The sequence below is a fragment of the Oncorhynchus mykiss genome, chromosome 28 (genome assembly GCF_057628025.1).
Source record: "Oncorhynchus mykiss isolate SJ-2025 chromosome 28, ASM5762802v1, whole genome shotgun sequence".
Taxonomy (NCBI): domain Eukaryota; kingdom Metazoa; phylum Chordata; class Actinopteri; order Salmoniformes; family Salmonidae; genus Oncorhynchus; species Oncorhynchus mykiss.
In genome coordinates, this window is record NC_143049.1 from 10,623,871 (window position 1) to 10,645,327 (window position 21,457).

General features: G+C 46.6%; 1 protein-coding gene across 2 annotated transcripts in view; it reads right to left on the reverse strand.

Annotated features, from left to right (window-relative positions):
* Positions 1-21,457, reverse strand: part of cdh24b (cadherin 24, type 2b) — a 136,190-nt gene that overhangs the window by 22,219 nt on the left and 92,514 nt on the right. For both annotated transcript variants that reach the window (XM_036966293.2, XM_036966297.2), the window contains exon 6: positions 10,616-10,797. In XM_036966293.2, coding sequence (XP_036822188.2) covers positions 10,616-10,797 — 182 coding nt within the window. The remainder of the gene's footprint in view (positions 1-10,615; positions 10,798-21,457) is intronic.

Below are 21,457 nucleotides of genomic sequence, written 5' to 3' on the forward strand. Positions count from 1 at the left end.
TGAAGGTCTGGTTATTATTGGGTAAATAGTTCAATAGTAATATCCTCTAAAAGGCTCTGGTGACAAACAAACTCTGCTGCCCTGTTTCCAATTGTCCACATGGCTGGGAGAACCTATTCAAGTAAGTAAATACATGTTGAAAATGTTTCTTTTTTTTTTAAATGAATTATTAGACTAGCAGGCTAACAGTGCAGGCTAACTCAGATGAGCTGCTAAATGAGATAGCTGGTTGGCTAGCTAGCTATCTAGCCAACTTCACATACTGTATAGATTGCTAGCCAAGTGAATGAAATATCACCATCTACCTAACTTCATATTAGCTAGCTATCTTGATGTATTTATCACTGTAAAACAACAAACTCCAAATGCATTTGTAGGTAGCTAGCTAACAGCCATGGAGGAGGGTGAAAGGATAGCAGCCCCAACTGTCAGTGAGAGAGTAGGCTATTCTGGATAGGGCAGGTACTTTTGAGTAGTTCCAGTCCCTAGAATTGAGGACGGAGATGATAGCAACATAATATTCAGTGCAGTGTAATTTCTTGGGAGGTTTTCTGGCCTCAGAGAGCTATGAAAGCCTGTCTGCGGATGAAGAGGGCCCAATGAAGAGCAGTGGTTCTCAGTCCTGGTCCTGGGAACTCAAAGGGGGGCACGTTTTTGTTTTTGCCTTGGCACTGCACAGCTGATACAAATCAACTCATCATCAAGCTTCAAGTGGTATTTATGTATTCATTTGTGATGCTATCCTTGATATGATCCTGTTATTGACACATGCTACACATGCACATATGTGTGTCCATGCATCTATCAATCCAACGTAATCCACAATGACCTGGTGATGTAAATATCTCTAATAATTACATTGTCTTCCATATTCCTACAGATACCTTGTAACTGGAGATTCCTTCAAAACGATTGCCTACGGTTAACGTGTAGGGCACTGCACGGTTGGGTGACCAGGGCCATCTGGGACAGCCTCCTTGAGGAATTCAGGTGTGTGAAGGCTACCGGTGTCCTGCATAACTTCATGAGGATGGACACGAGGACCAGGAGGGGATCTGAAGCTCGCCGGCATGTGCCAGAGGAGAAGTCTACTGCTCAGCAGGATGTCTCAAGGATGGGGTCCAACAACACAGCAGGGGAGGCAATCCGTGTGGGAGATCTTCACCTCCTACCTCTTCGAAGATGGTGCTGTTCCCTGGCAACACTATATACTACACTATGCACAACCAAAGGCTCTTTTAAGAACCATTCACATTGCAATGAGAGTATTCTTCCATTTACTTAGCTACATCAACTGCAGTTATTCCATTCCCAGTTTCTCTCTCTTTGATGTCTACTTCTCAGGTGAGGGTGGTGTTTAGGTAAGGGTGTGACGTCTGTACAAAAACAAAACAGGCTATTTTAAATCACCCATATTGAAACAAATGTAGAACACCCTATAACCCACACCTACACACTCATGTATGAATCTGATGAATGGATTGTGTTGTGCAGCAAGCAGGCTCAGGTGTATAACTGTGGCTCCTTCCACCTTCAATGACTAGGCAAGAGGGCCAACCATGGAGAATAGTAAGACACTTCATTATTCCTATAACTACGTTATATTGTTTGTCCTCGTGTGTCCATTCATGTTTTCAGCATAAAGTTCTCTGCAGCCACTTAGTATGGTGTGGAATCCAGGTGAGGCCACACACGCAGATTCCTGTTGAACACGGTCTCTTTAACTACCTTATTTTCTCAATAACAGTCTCACTCCTTCACTTCATCCCTTTCTCCTCTTCTCCCTAAATCCTCTAGGTTACATCAGCTGTGTCGGTGAACCCCTCCCGCATCTGAACTGGCTACATAGAGGCACAGCATGATCAGAGGTGAGAGGTCAATTGGTCAGGTCAACAGGAAGTATTTTTAAAGAGATGCTTTACATTGAAATAGAGATAGAGATGCAGTAGTCCCAGAGTTAATGATCCAAGGTCAGTTTTGCATTTCACGTCCTGATTTTTATGATGAATAACAACGTTAGAATAAAAAATAAATAATACATCTCTCTCTCTCTCCATCTGCCTCTACTCTGCAGATGTGTTTTGATGTGAGAGAGGATGCCAACCCCCAGTCCCATCATCGCCACCTCACCTGCTTTTAAGATAACCTTCGGGCTGACTAGAGACACTATTATGTAATTGTGATGAACTGAGAGAATATTTGGGTAGCACTGTGATTCATTAATCATGTGCTGCCTTCCCTGCCCATATGTTCTTACCTCTTTCCCTTTCTGTCTTTTACACCTCTCTCTCCCCCTCTTTCTTCCTCTGCTTTTATAACGCACAACAGATGTGCATTGAAATACAGATTGAACGTGTATCTATACTATTACGATGATAATATTTATAATGCTTGTATTTATAACACTTGGATAATGAGCTTCTTACAATAAAGCGTTTCACATTCTCTACTGGTTAAAATGAAGTCTCATTCGATGAAATACTACACCTTATCCTGGGTTTATCAGATCAATGCAGATGAAGGGCATTAGATATTGAGATGAGCCGGTTTTAGAGTATTTACGTGATGCATAAGCAGTGTAGTGTACTGTTTTTTAAAATGATATTTCGGTATATATGAATTACAAATCAGCCTTTAACTAGTTAAATCATGTTTCTAGTTTATTAGTTACTATGTGTAATCATTGATGTCCCAGGACCAGGATTGTTAAACACTGTTGAAGTGTATAATTGTAATACATACATGCAGACTCGGCCTCATTCAAAGACTGGAATTTGATACTCCTGGTATTGGATATGACTGAAAAACAATCTCAAAGACATTCACACCTGAACTGCACCTCTATTTGCCAAAGTAGAGTACATGATCAGTGAATATATTAAATGTACAGGCTACAATGTGGGGATCTCATGCATGGTAATAAATACATGTATATACGACTTGCATCCTTGACACAGAGTTATATTATATTCTACTCAATCCATAGGCTTCATTAATGTCATTGAGACTGTTTTGAAGTTGATACAACTGGCTATGATAGCTGAGGTTCATAGCTAGGTTCTGAACTAATATGTATACCAAACGCTTTAGGGTCCATACACAGATCGGCTAGATAGCTAGCTACACATCCATGTGCATACAGGTATTTTTATTCTCCACTGCACAATAAGCAAGAACATGGCTAGCTATGTTATTTCATCTATCTGCGAGGCAAATATCAGCAAGGCAAGCTTACAAAATTCAATTTACAGTACATTCAATTCGCAGTAAATGATTTAGCTAGCTAGATTCTTTACATCCACTGTTTCACAAGACGACAGCCTGCTTTGCTGGTAGTTTCAGGAGTCCCTAAAACATTAAACAACCAGATTTTTTTTGTAAATTAACTTTATGATAAAAAAATATGCATAATTGTTTGTCGTTGACTAACATATTCCTGTTTACTGTACAATTTTATGCATGATTCGTTATGACGCTATAATCACTTGCATTTGCTTCCATCCTAGTATTTTTGTCAGCCATCTTTGCTGAAGAAAGTCTCCAACCTTGGGTCGCATAGCGTCAAATGTCATGGGAACCACTCGATATGATTGGTCATTGTCCAGAGGTCGCCACTGGTGATTTGCATAAAGTTGGGAAAGGTTTTTCACCGCCTCCCACGCCACCTTCGCACCACCCAAAGGTCACCGCCCTCTCTGCTTCTCACCACTTTCCTTCCATTGAAATGAATGGGAAGTGGTGTTTCACCACGCGGCATCCTATGCTGGTGTATCATGCCCATCACTGTCCCTGTCTCTCACTCCCACTATCCCTGTCTCTCACTCCCACTCTCCCTCTCTCCCTCTCTCTCTCTCTCTTTGGATCTCTCACTCTCTCCCACTCTCACTCCCACTCTCCCTGTCTCTCTCTCCCACTCTCTCTCTCCCTCCCTCCCTCCCACTCCCTCCCTCCCTCCCTCCCTCCCACTCTCTCTCTCTGTCTCTCTCTCTCTCTCTGGATCTCTCACTCTCTCCCACTCTCACTCCCACTCTCCCTGTCTCTCTCTCCCACTCTCTTTCTCTCTCCCTCCCTCCCTCCCTCCCTCCCACTCTCTCTCTCTCCCACTCTCTCTCCCTCCAACTCTCTCTCTCTCCCACTCTCTCTCTCTCCCACTCTCTCTCTCTCCCACTCTCCCTGTCTCTCTCTCCCACTCTCTCTCTCTCTCCCTCCCTCCCTCCCACTCTCCCTCTCTCCCACTATCTCTCCCTCCCACTCTCTCTCTCTCTCTCCCACTCTCTCTCTCTCTCTCCCACTCTCTCTCTCTCTCTCTCTCCCACTCTCCCTGTCTCTCATTCCCACTCTCCCTGTCTCTCTCTCCCACTCCCTCTCTCTCTCCCTCCCACTCTCTCTCTCCCTCCCACTCTCTCTCTCCCTCCCACTCTCACTTTCCCACTCTCTCTCTCTCTCGCTCTCTCTCTCTCTCTCTCCCACTCTCTCCCTTCCTCTCTCCCACTCTCTCCCTCCCACTCTCTCACTCCCACTCTCTTTCTCCCACTCTCTCTCTCCCACTCTCACTCTCCCACTCTCACTCTCCCACTCACTCTCACTCACTCTCTCCCAATCTGTCCATCTCTTAGTACAACCTTCTCTTGTCCTGTCCTGCACTCACTCTTTTTTGAAATTCTAATTCTTTCTCTGTAACAATTTCCTTTTCCTACGGACTTAGCATGGAATTAATTAACTAACCAGTATGGCACAATAGTCAAATACGGCATCAAATACGGCTCATGCTCATATGTGTGTGTGTGTGTGTGCGTGTGCGCGCGTGTGTGTGTGTGTGTTTGTGTGTGTGTGTGTGTGTGTGTGTGCGTGTGTGTGTGTGTGTGTGTGTGTGTGGGGGCGGGGCAGGCTGATCAGTGAGGCTTTAAATGATCTGAATCCGACTTCTTTGCAGCTATTGTATATGTGTAGCCATCTTACCGTAGGGGAATATGCAAGTGAAAAATGATCTCTTTAACTGCATGATGCTGTATACTGCCTTCTCTATCCTGCTGGCGTAGCCTATGTGAGGTTTTACTCAATTCTCAACATTTTACATCAAGATTATGTCTTTGTCTGACTACTCACTTAAGATTGCAGACTTAGCTCTGAGCAATTTTGCAGACAGACATGCAACTTTAGTATTGCTGGAACAGAGTATCCTCTAAATCTCTTCACACTTTGCTCTTTCTCTCTCCCTCTTTTCTGTCACTCACTCTGTTCATGTCCTTCCTTCCTCTCTTTTTCTCCCTCTGCCCTCTGTCTGTATACTCATCCCTATATTTTGGGTATATCCCCCTTTTCGTCTCGCATCCTCATTCTCCCTTCCTCTCTCTCTTTCATCCCTCTGTTTCTCTTTTCCTCTCGCTCCCATGTTCTCTCTCTCTCTCTCTCTCTCTCTCTCGCTCTCTCTCTCTCTCTCTCTCTCGCTCTTCCTTTCTCTCTCTCCTTTCTCTCTCTCCTCTCCGAGGAGATTAGTACAATCTCTCTTCTCAGTGAGAAAACAAACACAGATAATCCTCGGAGCGCTGCTAGCCGGTGACCGTGGATCAGCCAGCCGTTTAAAGTGAGAGCATATGGAAATAATGGCTAACCAATGGAATTAAAGTGTCCCTAGGTGGAATCACACAGATATATGAATAGAAGGTTTACACAGCTCATACCCCCCAAAAAACATACCTGGAATGAAATCAGAGAATGTACATATTGGGCGAAGATGATCGTCTTTTGTGATGTAGCATATACTATTAAGCAGGAACTTTTATCCAAAGAGACTTACAGTCACGCGTGCGTACATTTTAAATCATATCCTGGCTTTGCAAGTGCCATGCTCCACCAACTGAGGACAATTTCTCATTGGACTCCAAATGTTGCTGAGGATCAGTGTCATAGACCTGTGTAGCATGCAGCTGTGTAGTCAGCACACTCTGGACCCAGCTAGGTCTTACTACTAACTCGGTCACTCAGGAACATTCACTGTCTTCTTGGTAAGCGTCTCCAGTGTAGATTTGTTTCAAATTATTGTCCTGCTGAAAGGTGAATTCATCTACCAGTGTCTGGCGGTGTCACGCCCTGACCATAGAGAGCCTGTTATTCTCTGTTAGTTAGGTCGGGGTTTGACTAGGGTGGGTCATCTAGGTAATTATATATCTATGTTGGCCTGGTATGATTCCCAATCAGAGGCAGCTGTTTATTTGTTATTTTTACCCATCTACCAATAGGTGCCTTTCTTTGCAAGGCATGGGAAAACCTCCCTGGTCTTTGTGGTTGAATATGTGTTATAAATTCACTGCTTGACTGAGGGACCTTACAGATAATTGTTTGTGTGGGGTACAGAGAGGAGGAAGTCCTTCCAAAAAATCATGTTAAACACTATTATTGAACACAGAGTCCAATGCAACTTATTATGTGACTTAAGCAAATGTTTACTCCTGAACTTATTTAGGTTTGCCGTAACAAAGGGGTTGAATGCTTACGGACTCAAGACATTTCAGCTTCTCATTTTTAATTGATTTGTAAACATTTCAAAAAACATAATTTCACTTTGACATTCTGGGGTATTGTGTTAAATCCATTTTAAATTCAGGCTGAAACACAAGAAATGTGGAAAACGTTTAAAAATACAACCTAAAAATGTCTGACACCATTTCAAACCAATGAGGGTTTGGAACTTGAAAGCCACTTATCTCCAAAATCATATTTTTGCAAATAGAACCTTATAGTCCCAAGCTCTTGACTTCACATAGATGTGTAAGGATTGGATACCGTAGGTATACGCAATATAGTAATAGCTCCACCTTGACCTCTGACAGGGTAGGTTACACATTCCTAAAAGTGCCTAGGGGGTAGCGGCTCTAAAGGTCCGTTTGAAGTTTTCTTACCAGCCCTACACTACCACATGTGAGTAGAGGGCACCATGTCAATTAACTGTCTCCGATTACAGCTGTTATATCCACCACTGGGTGGCAGCTTTGCAGAGCAGTAACAAGGAACTCCTTGCTTATTTACAGAGAAGAAGCCTTGTTGTAAACCTTAGTTCACTTGACGGTTCAAGTGAACTATAGATTTAACATCAATGGGATTGAGATGTTTACCCGGTAGACCTGTAGTTTGTACCAAACACAACGGTATGAGAGTGGAGAGATTGGATGCCAAAATGTATTTCCCAATTCCAAACACATTCTATTGGCTTCGAACCTTCCCTTTCTCTGCGTTTAGGCCTGTGTGCGCAGGGACTAGATCTCATCTCAATCCACTGCCCTCAGAAAACCCCTTTTCAAAAAAACCTACTGGGGTGCTCATATAAGCCTATAAATGAATAGTTGTCCATTTTTCAAATCCCCGGACACCGTTTAGAGGTTGAATTAGAGGGACCTATTGCCCAGGCAGTTAAGAGGGGGAATCACAACAATGAGTCAGACTGAGACAAAAACGGCTAGTATCCAACAAAATGGCCCCTGAGAACAGAGAAAGGGAGAGGAGGAGGATGAGTGAGGGGATGACAAAGGGAGGGAGAGAGAAAGAGAGAGAGAGAGTGAGAGAAAGGGAAACAGAAAGAGCGAGGCATAGGGAGAGAGAGAGAGAGAGAGAGAGAGATATGGAGAGAGAGGGGAGAGAGAGTTTGCTGTGGCCCTGGGAGACTGACTGTGAATAAGCAGTGATAAGAGACAGGCAGTCTCCAGTCTTTACCCAGACTGACTGCCGGAGTGTTAACGACCCAGCTTCCCCTGCACGTCCCTGGCTAACCCTCCACCACCCTCACCTCACCCCACCTCTCCACTCTCTACCACTGCCTATGGGCCTGTCGCTGTCTGTCCCTGACAGATACACATACACACACACACACACAAACACACTCTCCCCCCCCCCCCCCCCCTCTGTCATCTGTCACATCACACAGTGCTGAACCTCATTCTTTTAGGAAGGCGCCACCATTTTTTCCCCTTTTTTAAACAAATGACTGTATTCCTTCACACCTTCCTTCACACCACATTTTTCGCATCCCACTGATTGTTAACAGGGATAGCTGCCAGCCAAGGTCAACAATGTTTGTGTGTTTGTGCCCGGGCGCCTGTGTCTGTGTGTGCGCCTGTGTCTGTGTGTGCGCCTGTGTCTGTGTGTGCGCCTGTGTCTGTGTGTGCGCCTGTGTCTGTGTGTGCGCCTGTGTCTGTGTGTGCGCCTGTGTGTTCGCCTGTGTATGTATTCCAGTGTGCCTGTGTGTGTGTGTGTGTGTGTGTCCGTGCGGCTGTGTGTGTGGCTGTAAGTCTAAGTAAGTCCCCCCCCCCCCCCCCTTCCCTACAGACAAACTGGCCATCGATAGTGAGTGATTCAATACACACAAACCTCAACACATACAACACACATACCCAAACACACTTTTTGTTGTTGTGCAAATCGGGAGCGGGAGCTTGGCGCCATTTTTTGGCTTTGTTTATATCTTCTATGTTTTCCATTAGTTACGTGTGGATTCTCTGAACGGCTAAATCCCTTGTAACCTCCTCAAGTCTTCTTCTCAGCTACACCCTACAACCTAGCGCCCACCTATCATTCTTATCCTCCCTCTGTCACAACGACAACCGTGTGTTCCCTGAGCCAATTTGGAAGAGCGCTAGAGAAGACAGACATAAAAATATCCATCTCTTCTATTTCTTTCCAGAATATCTTTTTGGGGGAAGGAGGGAGACAACGTTCCATATTGGACAAATAATTTTAGGTTTTGTTTGGCGTCCTCAGTGCAATGGAGTCGGAATCCGAGGGGAGATAGGAGAGGGATGTGATTGGAGAGGGATGTGAGAGGAGGTGTGTATTTGTTTACAAGTCATTTTCCCTCTCATTTCTCCAGTGACTGAGCACACTGTGAATTGATCACTTCTATCTCCCTCTGCCGGATGCTGCTTAGACATTCTCTCTATGTTATATTGCTCTCTCTTATTTCTCTCTCTCTAACTCTGTTGTTTTTTTCTCAAACAAACCTCTATTTTTCAGCCTGCCTGTCTTCCTTTGGGTGTGTTTTTCCACTTCATTTGTGCCTCTCTCTCTTTTCTCTCTCCTCTTTTTCTCACTATCTCTTCCATCTGTTTTTGCTCTGGCTGTCTCGCTAATTTCACTCTCTTTTTCCTCCCTGTTTCCTTCCATCCATCCCCCCCCCCCCCCCCCCCCCACACACACACACACACCCCCCCACCCAAGGGGCCAGCGTTCTGGTCTTGAAGCACGGTTTCGACTGCACCTACAGTCTTGCTTCAGTACTACAGTTTAACTGACGCCCAGACCAGAAATACCATTTCCATTGACAGCCACATAGAGAAGTCAGATTTGAAAATTCCCAATAAGACACTTGAGTCATGACCTTTAGTCCACAAAACATCCATTGAATAATTAAAATAATTGTCACTGAGGCCGATTATTATTATTTTTTGTATCACCGAAGATTTTAAAATCTTATATTCACCCAATGTCTGCCATGTTTATGGAAGACATGACAACCTCGTCGCTGCTCACTGCCCTGTGCTCACTGAGTGCTAGTGCGCATGTGATGTTGCAACCCGGATATAGACGGTCCACGAATTGCCGTGTGCAAACGTGAGTAGATTACGTTGAAAACAACGGTCGGACATCTTGGACTCAGCATCCAGTCCTTTTATACCTTAGTGCCCCCACCTCTCTCTCTTTCCCCTTCCCTCTCCACCTCTCACTGTCTCTTCCCCCCTCCCTCCCTCCCCTCTCTCTCTTATCAAAGTAACACATCCCAGGCCTGGAAATCCTTTACAACCCTACCTCCGGCCAAGGCTTTTTTAACACATCTCACAAACCCTGGGGGGGCTGTCACAGTGACACACACATCCGCAGGCACGCACGCACGCACGCACGCACACACACACACACATACACATACACACACACACACACACACACACACACACACACACACACACACACACAGTAAAACACACTCACACTGGATGACCATCAGAGGCGCCTCAGAGTCTCTCATATCGCAGATCTAAGTGACAGGCTATATTAAAGAGCAGGGTATATTTTTATCACTCACACACTGTGTATGCGCTTCTTTGAAAGGCTAATTTAGCTTCAAATAGCATATTTCATGCGCGTCTCTGAGACAGACTAGAGGTCTTTGGTGTTGCTGCTATTGATGTCAGTCAACATCAACATCACACGTGAGAGAGGCCCACTCACAGGTGAGTAATAACGCGTGAGACAGACACACATACACACACATGTTCCACGCAACAAACACAGTGTCAGCTCTCATCCCCAACCACACGTCTTCATTAGTAGATAACCCAGAGTGACAGTCAGCTCTGGGGGGAATCATCTAGAATCAGACAGCATCAAGGCAAATGCGAGCTGATTCAACAAGCACACAGACAGATATGGCCGTCTGGCTCACAGAGAAAACACTAGATATCCAGCATAGCAGGCTCACCTGTTTCCTCTCTCTCCTCCTTTCCTCCTCCTCATCATCTGTTCCATTATTCCACCCTGTTCCGCCCTCCCTCGTTCCCTCCAACCCTCCTCTCTCGGGTAACACCAAACACGTTCCCTCGCTTACTCCCACATCTATCTTCCCTCTCACCTTGTTCAGTGTGATCACAGCCTCTTGGTTCGCTCCGCTGATGTTGAAGGTGTTCCCCGTCTCTCCCTCCAGGATGGTATATTCCAGCTTGGCATTGTCGCCCAGGTCAGCATCTGTTGCCGAGATACGGCCCACCTCCGCCCCCGGAACAGCCAGCTCGGACACAGAGAACGACCACATACCTGGAGAGAGAGGAGGGAGGAAGAGAAAGAGAGAGATTTAGATAAGGGATATGGTGAAAAACAGGGAGGGGGAGTGAGTGAGAAAAAGGAGGATAGAGAGAGGGAAGAGGCCATGGCAGGGGAGCGAGACATATCACAGGTTACATGACACGCCTTTCTTCTTGCCTATGTTGTTTGTGTTTGGTGAGACGAGATAGAGAGGACTCATAAATGTCAATGTCTGTGGTTGTCTCCTGCTGTTATTTCTTATCTGCTAACAAGTTTGATTATTAAAGGCCCAAAGCAGCTGTTTTTATCTCAATATCAAATAATTTCTGGGTAACAATTAAGTACCTTATGGTGATTGTTTTCAATTAAAATGGTCAAAAATAAACAACAATAGTCTCTTAGCAAAGAGCAATTACTCAAGCAAGAATGTAGCTTGGAGTGTATGGGAGTGGTCTGAGTGGGGAGGGGACATCTGAAAACGAGCTGTTATTGGTAGAGAGGTTTGGAACGGTCTTTTTTATTGGTCTATTAACTCATTTATCGCATGGTTATGTCACCAGGCAGGCCAAAACTCCCATTCCTCCAAAACAGGCAGAAATCTCAGCCGGCCTTCTCAAACAGCTCTTACACTAAAAACGCATTATCATAATTTGCACTATTTCATAGTATTACTCCGACTTCATAGCGTTGAAATATATACATTAAAACTCAGGAAGATCCCGTTTTGGATTTGCACTGGGCCTTTAATCAAGGACAGATAACAGGCCTTTGGTTCTCCTCCACTCAGATATGTTTAAACATGCAGGGGATTTTACCTTTTAGTGGCCTTCACATTAAATAACCACAGTAAAAGGCCTTTTTGTTGGAGCTGCAGTTTATATTACAGACAAATACACTGCTCCCGTAACTCAATCTTTTCTGGGAGAGAGCACAGAGCAATGCAGTAGCTAGCTAGTCAGTCACGGGTCTGCATTGCTCACGCACCGTCCGTTTCTTCCACTTCACAGTCGCTTGGCAAACTGGTGTATACCGCACACACGGACCGTCGACTCAAGTGACAAGATCAAGGGAGGTGGGAGAGAAATAAATATATATTTTTGCCATACATACACAAAACTGACGTGCCCATTCAGCAGAGCAGCTATCTACACCTTGCTATTGCTCGGGAAAATCTGATAAACACTGGGGCTCAGACAGAATAACATTGTAAGAAGTGTTTTGTGACAGTAAAAAGGATAACCAGCACTTCAGCCAGACAACATCGGGACGACATCAAATCAACAAGGAGTAAGATAGTCTATATCCGCCTACATCAGAGTAAGACACAATGTTCGATAAGGATTTTATCAATCCAATCGATGAATTACGGTAGAAGATAATGTTTGCCATCACTTTTAACAAACACCAGAATTGTGTCCTATGTTTCCTCAAACATAAGGAGAACGTGGCATTAGCCACCACAATTGACATCGATCAAGCGGCATCATGTCCACAGCTATAAGTCATCAAGCTCATTTCTACAGTACAACCTCCCAAGTGCCCGGGCCCTTGAGAGTAAACGGCTCCCTGGTCATTCACCTGCTCTTTTGATCCTCTGGCCCAACGACCAACTTCTCCTTCTTCTAGCAGCAATCTGCTTATGACACCTGATTTAAGTACTATCACTGACATGTTTGAGTAAGGGGCCAGGAGTTTTTCCTGACCACATAAACTCATGGTTTCCTCATCAGGGCATGTGGTCAGGAACAACTCCGGTCCCTGGGGGCCCTCGTGTGTGGGTGTGGTGTCCCGAGGGATTGGCTGGGCACGATGTCAGCAAAAAATATAAATGTATGCTCGGTTGGCTCTGAATAATAAAGACATATTCTTTGTATTCTAATAATGAGATAAAGAAAGGACAAACCGTGTATATTACAGGATATAAATGTACATTTCCGTCTCCTAAGGCGGCGAAAACATGAAACTCAGCATGCTTACGCCCACAGAGACTCCGGGGCCCGGGCCTGCCTACTGAAGGGGATACTGTGCCAACGAATCAACATTACATATCAGTTTATTTGCCATGACGACGAATCAACCATCTGGGACACTGGGCACCAGAAGGCAAAGACTCAGACCATCCCACGAAACATTCATATTACTGATGACACCCAAAATTAGCTAAGTTCTATTCAAGTGAGCAAAAAAGAGAAACTATCAGCCCACCCACACAGACGCAGAGACACTCTCTCTCGCTCTCATTAACATACACAACAAACACTCACTGTAACAGTTGTCTATATGTCGATGTACTGCTGGAAGGCAATCATAAATCTCAGAGCTGTGTTACACAAGAGCAGTGATGCAGGCGCGTGCACCACACACACACACACACACACACACACACACAAACACACAGCTGTAGGAGTGAATGGGGGGAGGCGTGATGGCGATGGTAAAGTAGTCATTATCAGCTTTCCTCTCACCATGTAGTCAAGCGGGCAACTGAAATCATTCATCATGTCCACTGGAGATCGATGGAGTCGGCGAGAGGGAAAGAGAGGGAGCGACAGCTCAAAATAATATGAGGACAGGCTGCCAAGGCAACAATAATCACACAGCACTTGAAACTCCTGGCTCTGGCCTCTCTAGAGAGGTGTGGTGAAGCACCATGTGTGGACACAGGCTCAATACCTTGTGGCTCTCTGATACAGTTCTCCCTACCAGGCCTTGGTAATTGCGCTCAGGAGAGAGAATCAAACCCCTCCCCTGTGCTCTGCTCAAACCCCTCCACGGTGCTCTGCTCAAACCCCTCCACGGTGCTCTGCTCAAACCCCTCCCCTGTGCTCTGCTCAAACCCCTCCACGGTGCTCTGCTCAAACCCCTCCATTGTGCTCTGCTCAAACCCCTCCCCTGTGCTCTGCTCAAACCCCTCCACGGTGCTCTACTCAAACCCCTCCAAGGTGCTCTGCTCAAACCCCTCCCCTGTGCTCTGCTCAAACCCCTCCACGGTGCTCTGCTCAAACCCCTCCAAGGTGCTCTGCTCAAACCCCTCCCCTGTGCTCTGCTCAAACCCCTCCATTGTGCTCTGCTCAAACCCCTCCATTATGCTCTGCTCAAACCCCTCCATTGTGCTCTGCTCAAACCCCTCCATTGTGCTCTGCTCAAACCCCTCCATTGTGCTCTGCTCAAACCCCTCCATTGTGCTCTGCTCAAACCCCTCCATTGTGCTCTGCTCAAACCCCTCTATTATGCTCTGCTCAAACCCCTCCATTGTGCTCTGCTCAAACCCCTCCGCTGTGCTCTGCTCAAACCCCTCTGCTGTGCTCTGCTCAAACCCCTCCATTGTGCTCTGCTCAAACCCCTTCATTGTGCTCTGCTCAAACCCCTCCATTGTGCTCTGCTCAAACCCCTCCATTGTGCTCTGCTCAAACCCCTCCATTGTGCTCTGCTCAAACCTCTCTATTATGCTCTGCTCAAACCCCTCCATTGTGCTCTGCTCAAACCCCTCCCCTGTGCTCTGCTCAAACCCCTCCACGGTGCTCTGCTCAAATCCCTCCACGGTGCTCTGCTCAAACCCCTCCGCTGTGCTCTGCTCAAACCCCTCCACTGTGCTCTGCTCAAATCCCTCCACGGTGCTCTGCTCAAACCCCTCCATTGTGCTCTGCTCAAACCCCTCCATTGTGCTCTGCTCAAACCCCTCCATTATGCTCTGCTCAAACCCCTCCATTGTGCTCTGCTCAAACCCCTCCATTGTGCTCTGCTCAAACCCCTCCATGGTGCTCTGCTCAAACCCCTCCAAGGTGCTCTGCTCAAACCCCTCCCCTGTGCTCTGCTCAAACCCCTCCACGGTGCTCTGCTCAAATCCCTCCACGGTGCTCTGCTCAAACCCCTCCGCTGTGCTCTGCTCAAACCCCTCCATTGTGCTCTGCTCAAACCCCTTCATTGTGCTCTGCTCAAACCCCTCCGCTGTGCTCTGCTCAAACCCCTCTATTGTACTCTGCTCAAAACCCTTCGCTGTGCTCTGCTCAAACCCCTCCATTGTGCTCTGCTCAAATCCCTCCACGGTGCTCTGCTCAAACCCCTCCATTGTGCTCTGCTCAAACCCCTCCATTGTGCTCTGCTCAAACCCCTCCACGGTGCTCTGCTCAAACCCCTCCATTGTGCTCTGCTCAAACCCCTCCATTGTGCTCTGCTCAAACCCCTCCATTGTGCTCTGCTCAAACCCCTCCATTATGCTCTGCTCAAACCCCTCCATTGTGCTCTGCTCAAACCCCTCCATTGTGCTCTGCTCAAACCCCTCCATTGTGCTCTGCTCAAACCCCTCCATTGTGCTCTGCTCAAACCCCTCCATTATGCTCTGCTCAAACCCCTCCATTATGCTCTGCTCAAACCCCTCCATTGTGCTCTGCTCAAACCCCTCCATTGTGCTCTGCTCAAACCCCTCCATTGTGCTCTGCTCAAACCCCTCCCCTGTGCTCTGCTCAAACCCCTCCATTGTGCTCTGCTCAAACCCCTCCCCTGTGCTCTGCTCAAACCCCTCCATTATGCTCTGCTCAAACCCCTCCATTGTGCTCTGCTCAAACCCCTCCATTGTGCTCTGCTCAAACCCCTCCATTGTGCTCTGCTCAAACCCCTCCATTGTGCTCTGCTCAAACCCCTCCATTATGCTCTGCTCAAACCCCTCCATTGTGCTCTGCTCAAACCCCTCCGCTGTGCTCTGCTCAAACCCCTCTATTGTGCTCTGCTCAAACCCCTCCATTGTGCTCTGCTCAAACCCCTTCATTGTGCTCTGCTCAAACCCCTCCACGGTGCTCTGCTCAAACCCCTCCAAGGTGCTCTGCTCAAACCCCTCCCCTGTGCTCTGCTCAAACCCCTCCACGGTGCTCTGCTCAAATCCCTCCACGGTGCTCTGCTCAAACCCCTCCACTGTGCTCTGCTCAAACCCCTCCACTGTGCTCTGCTCAAATCCCTCCACGGTGCTCTGCTCAAACCCCTCCATTGTGCTCTGCTCAAACCCCTCCATTGTGCTCTGCTCAAACCCCTCCATTATGCTCTGCTCAAACCCCTCCATTGTGCTCTGCTCAAACCCCTCCATTGTGCTCTGCTCAAACCCCTCCATTGTGCTCTGCTCAAACCCCTCCATTGTGCTCTGCTCAAACCCCTCCATTATGCTCTGCTCAAACCCCTCCATTGTGCTCTGCTCAAACCCCTCCATTGTGCTCTGCTCAAACCCCTCCATTGTGCTCTGCTCAAACCCCTCCATTGTGCTCTGCTCAAACCCCTCCATTGTGCTCTGCTCAAACCCCTCCACGGTGCTCTGCTCAAACCCCTGCATTGTACTCTGCTCAAACCCCTCCACGGTGCTCTGCTCAAACCCCTCTATTGTACTCTGCTCAAACCCCTCCATTGTGCTCTGCTCAAACCCCTCTATTGTACTCTGCTCAAACCCCTCCATTGTGCTCTGCTCAAACCCCTCCATTGTGATCTGCTCAAATGCACTTCAAAGAGAAACACCTTCAACTCGCCATCTTCCCCCTCACCTCAATGGAGATAACAGAAGATACTTTCCCCCCAGACTACTAAACTTTTTTTTAGTTCTCAACAGTTAAATAACGAACACCGTGATTGGTCAGGGCACCTGGACAAAGCGTGGTGATTGGTTGAAACAGGCCACATTAACGGGAGATTAGTGTAAAGGGGAAGTGAAGTGACAGCCAGTGGGAGTTAATTAGCGGTGGCTGTAGTGTAAACAGGTTTATCTGTGACATCACACTGAGACAGGAGGACAGGGAGCTGGAGAGAGAGGGAGGAGGAGGTATGGGAGAAGGATAAATGGAGAAGAGGTGACTAGTCCTAGTAAAAGAGATTCTGAAAGGGGGACATAGGTTATGAATCCCGTGAAATGAAACCAAAAGGAAAATGGAAATGAGGACAGGGATAGTGAGTTGCAGACTCACTGCACGGTAGGCTACAGTAATAACGCTAGGTGAGGAGAGGGCCGAGAGACGGGGGGGGGGGGGGGGGGGGGGGGGGTAGGACCCGTCTTATTCGGGTAGGAGGCTTTCTGTTTCTCTGAAGTGGTGGGAGTAAGGCGAGTCATTAAAAAAAGTGTCTAGCTGGCTAAAGTGCATGCACTGGTTGAAAATAGCCTGAATAAAATCTGCATCCGTTTAGTAAGAGTCCATCACACAGGCACTTCCAGTGGATGAGGCTTAAGGGAAGAGAACAGCAAGGGAGGGAGAGAAGGCCGGAGAGTGGGAGAAATGTAGGCAGAAATAGTAGTAGCCTAATACAGAGAGATCGCCTGGGGGAGAGTGAGAGAGATAGAGAGAGAAACAGCGAGAGAGAGAGAGAGAGAGAGAGGGAGGGAGAGAGGCGTGGCTATCTGACTGGCAGACTAACTGGACATCCCAGCACCACTCTGACACTGCAGGGCCAGGCGACAAAGGGTTAACATAGCGTGCCTGCAGGATGAATGAATCCTCCACTACATTACTGCCACACTTAGAGAGACAGGATATATATGACATACTCTATTTACCTCGTAAATGGGTGGGCCTCTACATTCACGCTGTCATGAGTAGGAGGAAGTGAACAGTCCCCAAGGGACACAGAGGACACTGACTGACTGATGGGTATTGCTGAGAGAACACTATAAATGGACAGAATCAGTATGACTAGTACACACGGCTGGCCATAGAAAGGGACGCAGATAGGGAACAGAGAGGACGAGAGCGGGAGAGTGGAAGTGGGAATGCATGAGGGAGAGAGAGAGAGAGAGAGAGAGAGAGAGAGAGAGAGAGCGAGAGCGAGAGAGCGAGAGCGAGGGTGACAGAGAGAGAGAGAGAGAGAGAGAGCGAGAGAGAGAGAGAGAGCGAGAGAGAGAGAGCGAGGGTGACAGAGAGAGAGAGAGAGAGAGAGAGAGCGAGAGAGAGCGAGAGAGAGAGAGAGAGAGAGAGAGAGAGAGCGAGAGAGAGAGAGCGAGAGAGAGAGCAAGAGAGAGAGCAAGAGCGAGAGCAAGAGCGAGAGAGAGAGCGAGGGTGACACAGGTTGAACGCAAATAAAGAAAAAGTGAGAGAGGGAGTTGGTATGGGGAGCCAGAGAGGGGGAGGTAGTGAGCAAGAGAAAGAGAGAGAGAAAAATGGTTCCAGCAGTGATTTTACTGTCTATTGAAGCAGAAAGCGCTGAACTTTAGATGAAATATTAATAAAGAGGAAAGAAATGGGGAGAAAAATACAATGATAAAAAGGAGGACAATATTAATCACCTCTATTTTAATTAGGACTTCTTCTGAGGATGATGAACTTAATTAGCAATAACAATTATTGGAATTATTGCTAATTACTTAATTGTTTTGTTATCGTCACTGTCACTAAAAAATCATACACACAACTTTTTCTATTCTGGTTAAAGACAGTTTGTGCTGTTCTGTGAAGGGAGTAGTACACAGCATTGTACGAGATGTTCAGTTTCATGGCAATATCTCCCAGGGAATAGCCTTCATTTCTCAGAACAAGAATAGACTGACGAGTTTCAGAAGAAAGTTATTTTTTTCGGGCCTTTTGAGCTTGTAATCGAACCAACAAATGCTGATGCTCCAGATACTCAACAAGTCTAAAGAAGGCCCGTTTTATTGCTTCTTTAATCAGAACAACCGTTTTCAGCAGTGCCAACATAATTGCAAAAAGGTTTTCTAATGATCAATTAGCCTTTTAAAATGCTAAACTTGGATTAGCTAACTTGCCATTGGAACACAGGGGTGATGGTTGCTGATAATGGGCCTCTGTAAGCCTATGTAGATATTCCATTAAAAATCTGCCAATTCCAGCTACAAAAGTCATTTACAACATTAACAATGTCTACACTGCGTTTCTGATCAATTTGATGTTATTTTAATGGACTGAAAATAGTGCTTTTCTTTGAAAAACAAGGATATTTCTAAGTGACCCCACACTTCTGAAGGGTAGTGTATATATATATTTTTAAATTGAACCTTTATTTAACTAGGCAAGTCAGTTAAGAACAAATTCTTATTTACAATGACGGCCTACCCCGGACAACGCAGGGCCAATTGTGCGCCGCCTTATGGGACTCCCAATCACGGCCGGATGTGATGCAGCCTGGATTTGAACCAGGGACTGTAGTGACGTCTCTTGCACTGAGATGCAGTGCCTTAGACTGCTGCACCTCTCGGGAAACATAAAAAAAACAACTATATAAATACACTCCAACTTCGGAATGAAATGTTGCCTGACAACAATATTTTATGTTAATAAATACATGCTGTGTTAATTTTGGCACGTTTACCTGCCTACATACCATAGATCTCAAGCCCATAATAAGTCAATAGGGCTAACTGGCTAGCTACTAGTACTGTTAGCTAGCCAGATAGCCACAAAGAATTGTTAGCTAGCTACCCATGAAGAGTGGACATTATATTGCATAAAACAAGTTTTAGATCATTTTTGCCTGTTTAACTAGCTGTCTAGCTAGATTATTACAATTCACATATCTAGCTGATAATTATGAAGGTAAACGTTTGCTTTGTGTATATCTTGGTTCGTCTCTATTGTTGCCATTGTCCTGGCTGGAAGAAGGTTCAGTGAATGGGGAGGCAAAGCGTGAGGTAATACAGTAATACCACAAGTGTATTGTTTTATGCATTCTCCACACTTTCGTCCTCGCAAGAACGTACTCGGAAGAACGTGGACGGAGAATGCAGTCGGAGCATGAGAGTGTGGAGCACGGTAGTATATGCATACTGAGAAACACCTGAGTGTATAAAACATTAACAGACTGACCAGGTGAATCCAGGTGAAAGCTACGATCCCTTATTGATGTCACTTGTTCAATCCACTTCAATCAGTGCAGATGAAGGGGAGGAGACAGGCTAGAGAAGGATTTTTAAGACTCGAGACAATTGAAACTGGATTGTGTGTGTGTGCCATTCAGAAGGTGAATGTTTGTGTTAAGAAATGCAACGTTGCTTGGTTGTTCACACAACAGTTTCCTATGTGCATCAAGAATGGTCCACCACCCAAAGGACATCCAGCCAACTTGACACAACTGTGGGAAGCATTGGAGTCAACATGGGCCAGCATCCCTGTGGAATTCTTTCGACACCTTGTAGAGTCCATGCCCCCAACAAATTGAGGCTGTTCTGAGGGCAACTCAATATTAGGAAGGTGCTCTTAATGTTTTGTACAGTTAGTGTAGTTGTGTTCAGTAGAGTGCAGACTAGATTATGAAGGGCAGAGAGAGGGCAATCTCATATTCTGATGAGCTCTGTGAGTTCTTCAAGGCCTTGGAGGAAGAGTCAAAGGTCAAATCGTTACAATCGTTTCCTCACATTTTCCTGCCATGACCCAGACCTTCTCTCCTCTCTACTGGCTTCTTCTTGGCCTTAGAGGCAGTGTTCATCATAGCCTGTCCAGATGTATGTGCTTTAGTCCACTGACGAGGGTCAGAGTTGGCACATACAGATCTGGCATGGCTATAGTGTTCCAGGCCTTCTCTCCTCTCCTGAGCGACTGCGTAGCAACTGAGGTCAGCTCCCCTGCCCACATATCCAATCATAACAGTCTAATGGCTGTGTTTCTTTACCAATAACTACTTCACATCATCACTCCTCTTTGACCCACTGAAACAGCTGGACGGGAGCCCTGCATAACCGAAGGCATTGAGAGCACAGCAGAGCAGCCTTCATTTGCAGATTCATTTGCTAGCTTCATATTTGACTGTATATAATCTACTGTAGACACTGCATTTAACAATGCAAGCATTCGGGGGGGTGGGTGGGGGGGAGGGATGTTGATGTGGATTCATGCACTATGTATTACCAGCATAAATGTGGCATCGGGGTTCCAGCCAGGCTCATACATAAGAGATGAGAGAGGACAGACTGAGGTGATTTCACCTCTACTACCGTTGTCGCTGGCAGAATGTTTTCTTTGACATCACTGGCACATTTCCACCTCTTCCTATTTGAGCAGCAGACCCCAGGGAAGTGCTCGGTTGGACACAGACCCCAGGGAACGTCTTTGGTTGGACATGGTCAGGCAGCCACTCAAACCCCCTGCTGAAACCCCACAGAGGCAAGAGTGGCAAATGCAAAAGTTCCGTCAACTCCATACGTCCCCTCGGGGTGTTCCATTTTTCGAGTTAGGTTCTATTTTAACCCTACCTCCTCCTCCACCACCACCCACTCCTCTCTAACTCTACCCCCTGCCAGTGACAGTGCCCACGTGAGCCAGCCAGCAACATCCCCACACGAGCCGTGGATGGGTAAGCCCCCCCCGTGGCTCTCACAGTCCAGCAGCTACATTCATATGTGCAGACAGAGGCAGACAGCGAGATAGAAAGAGAGAGAGAGAGAGAGAGAGAGCGAGAGAGAGAAAGAGAGAGAGAGACAGAGAGAGACAGAGAGAGACAGAGAGAGAGAGAGAGAGAGAGAGAGAGAGAGAGAGAGACAGAGAGAGAGAGAGAGAGACAGAGAGAGACAGAGAGAGACAGAGAGAGAGAGAGCCCTGCCGCGAACGTTCCCATTAGCATGGAAATCACTTCTCTCTCCTTTTCCGCTCTGCCTTCCGTCCACTGATGGCTCGGCACAAAAAGAATGGCTTTAACTCCTTGTATTCTGCGTGAGGGCACACTGCCACGTTAGATGACAAGGAAGGCAACAACAACAAAA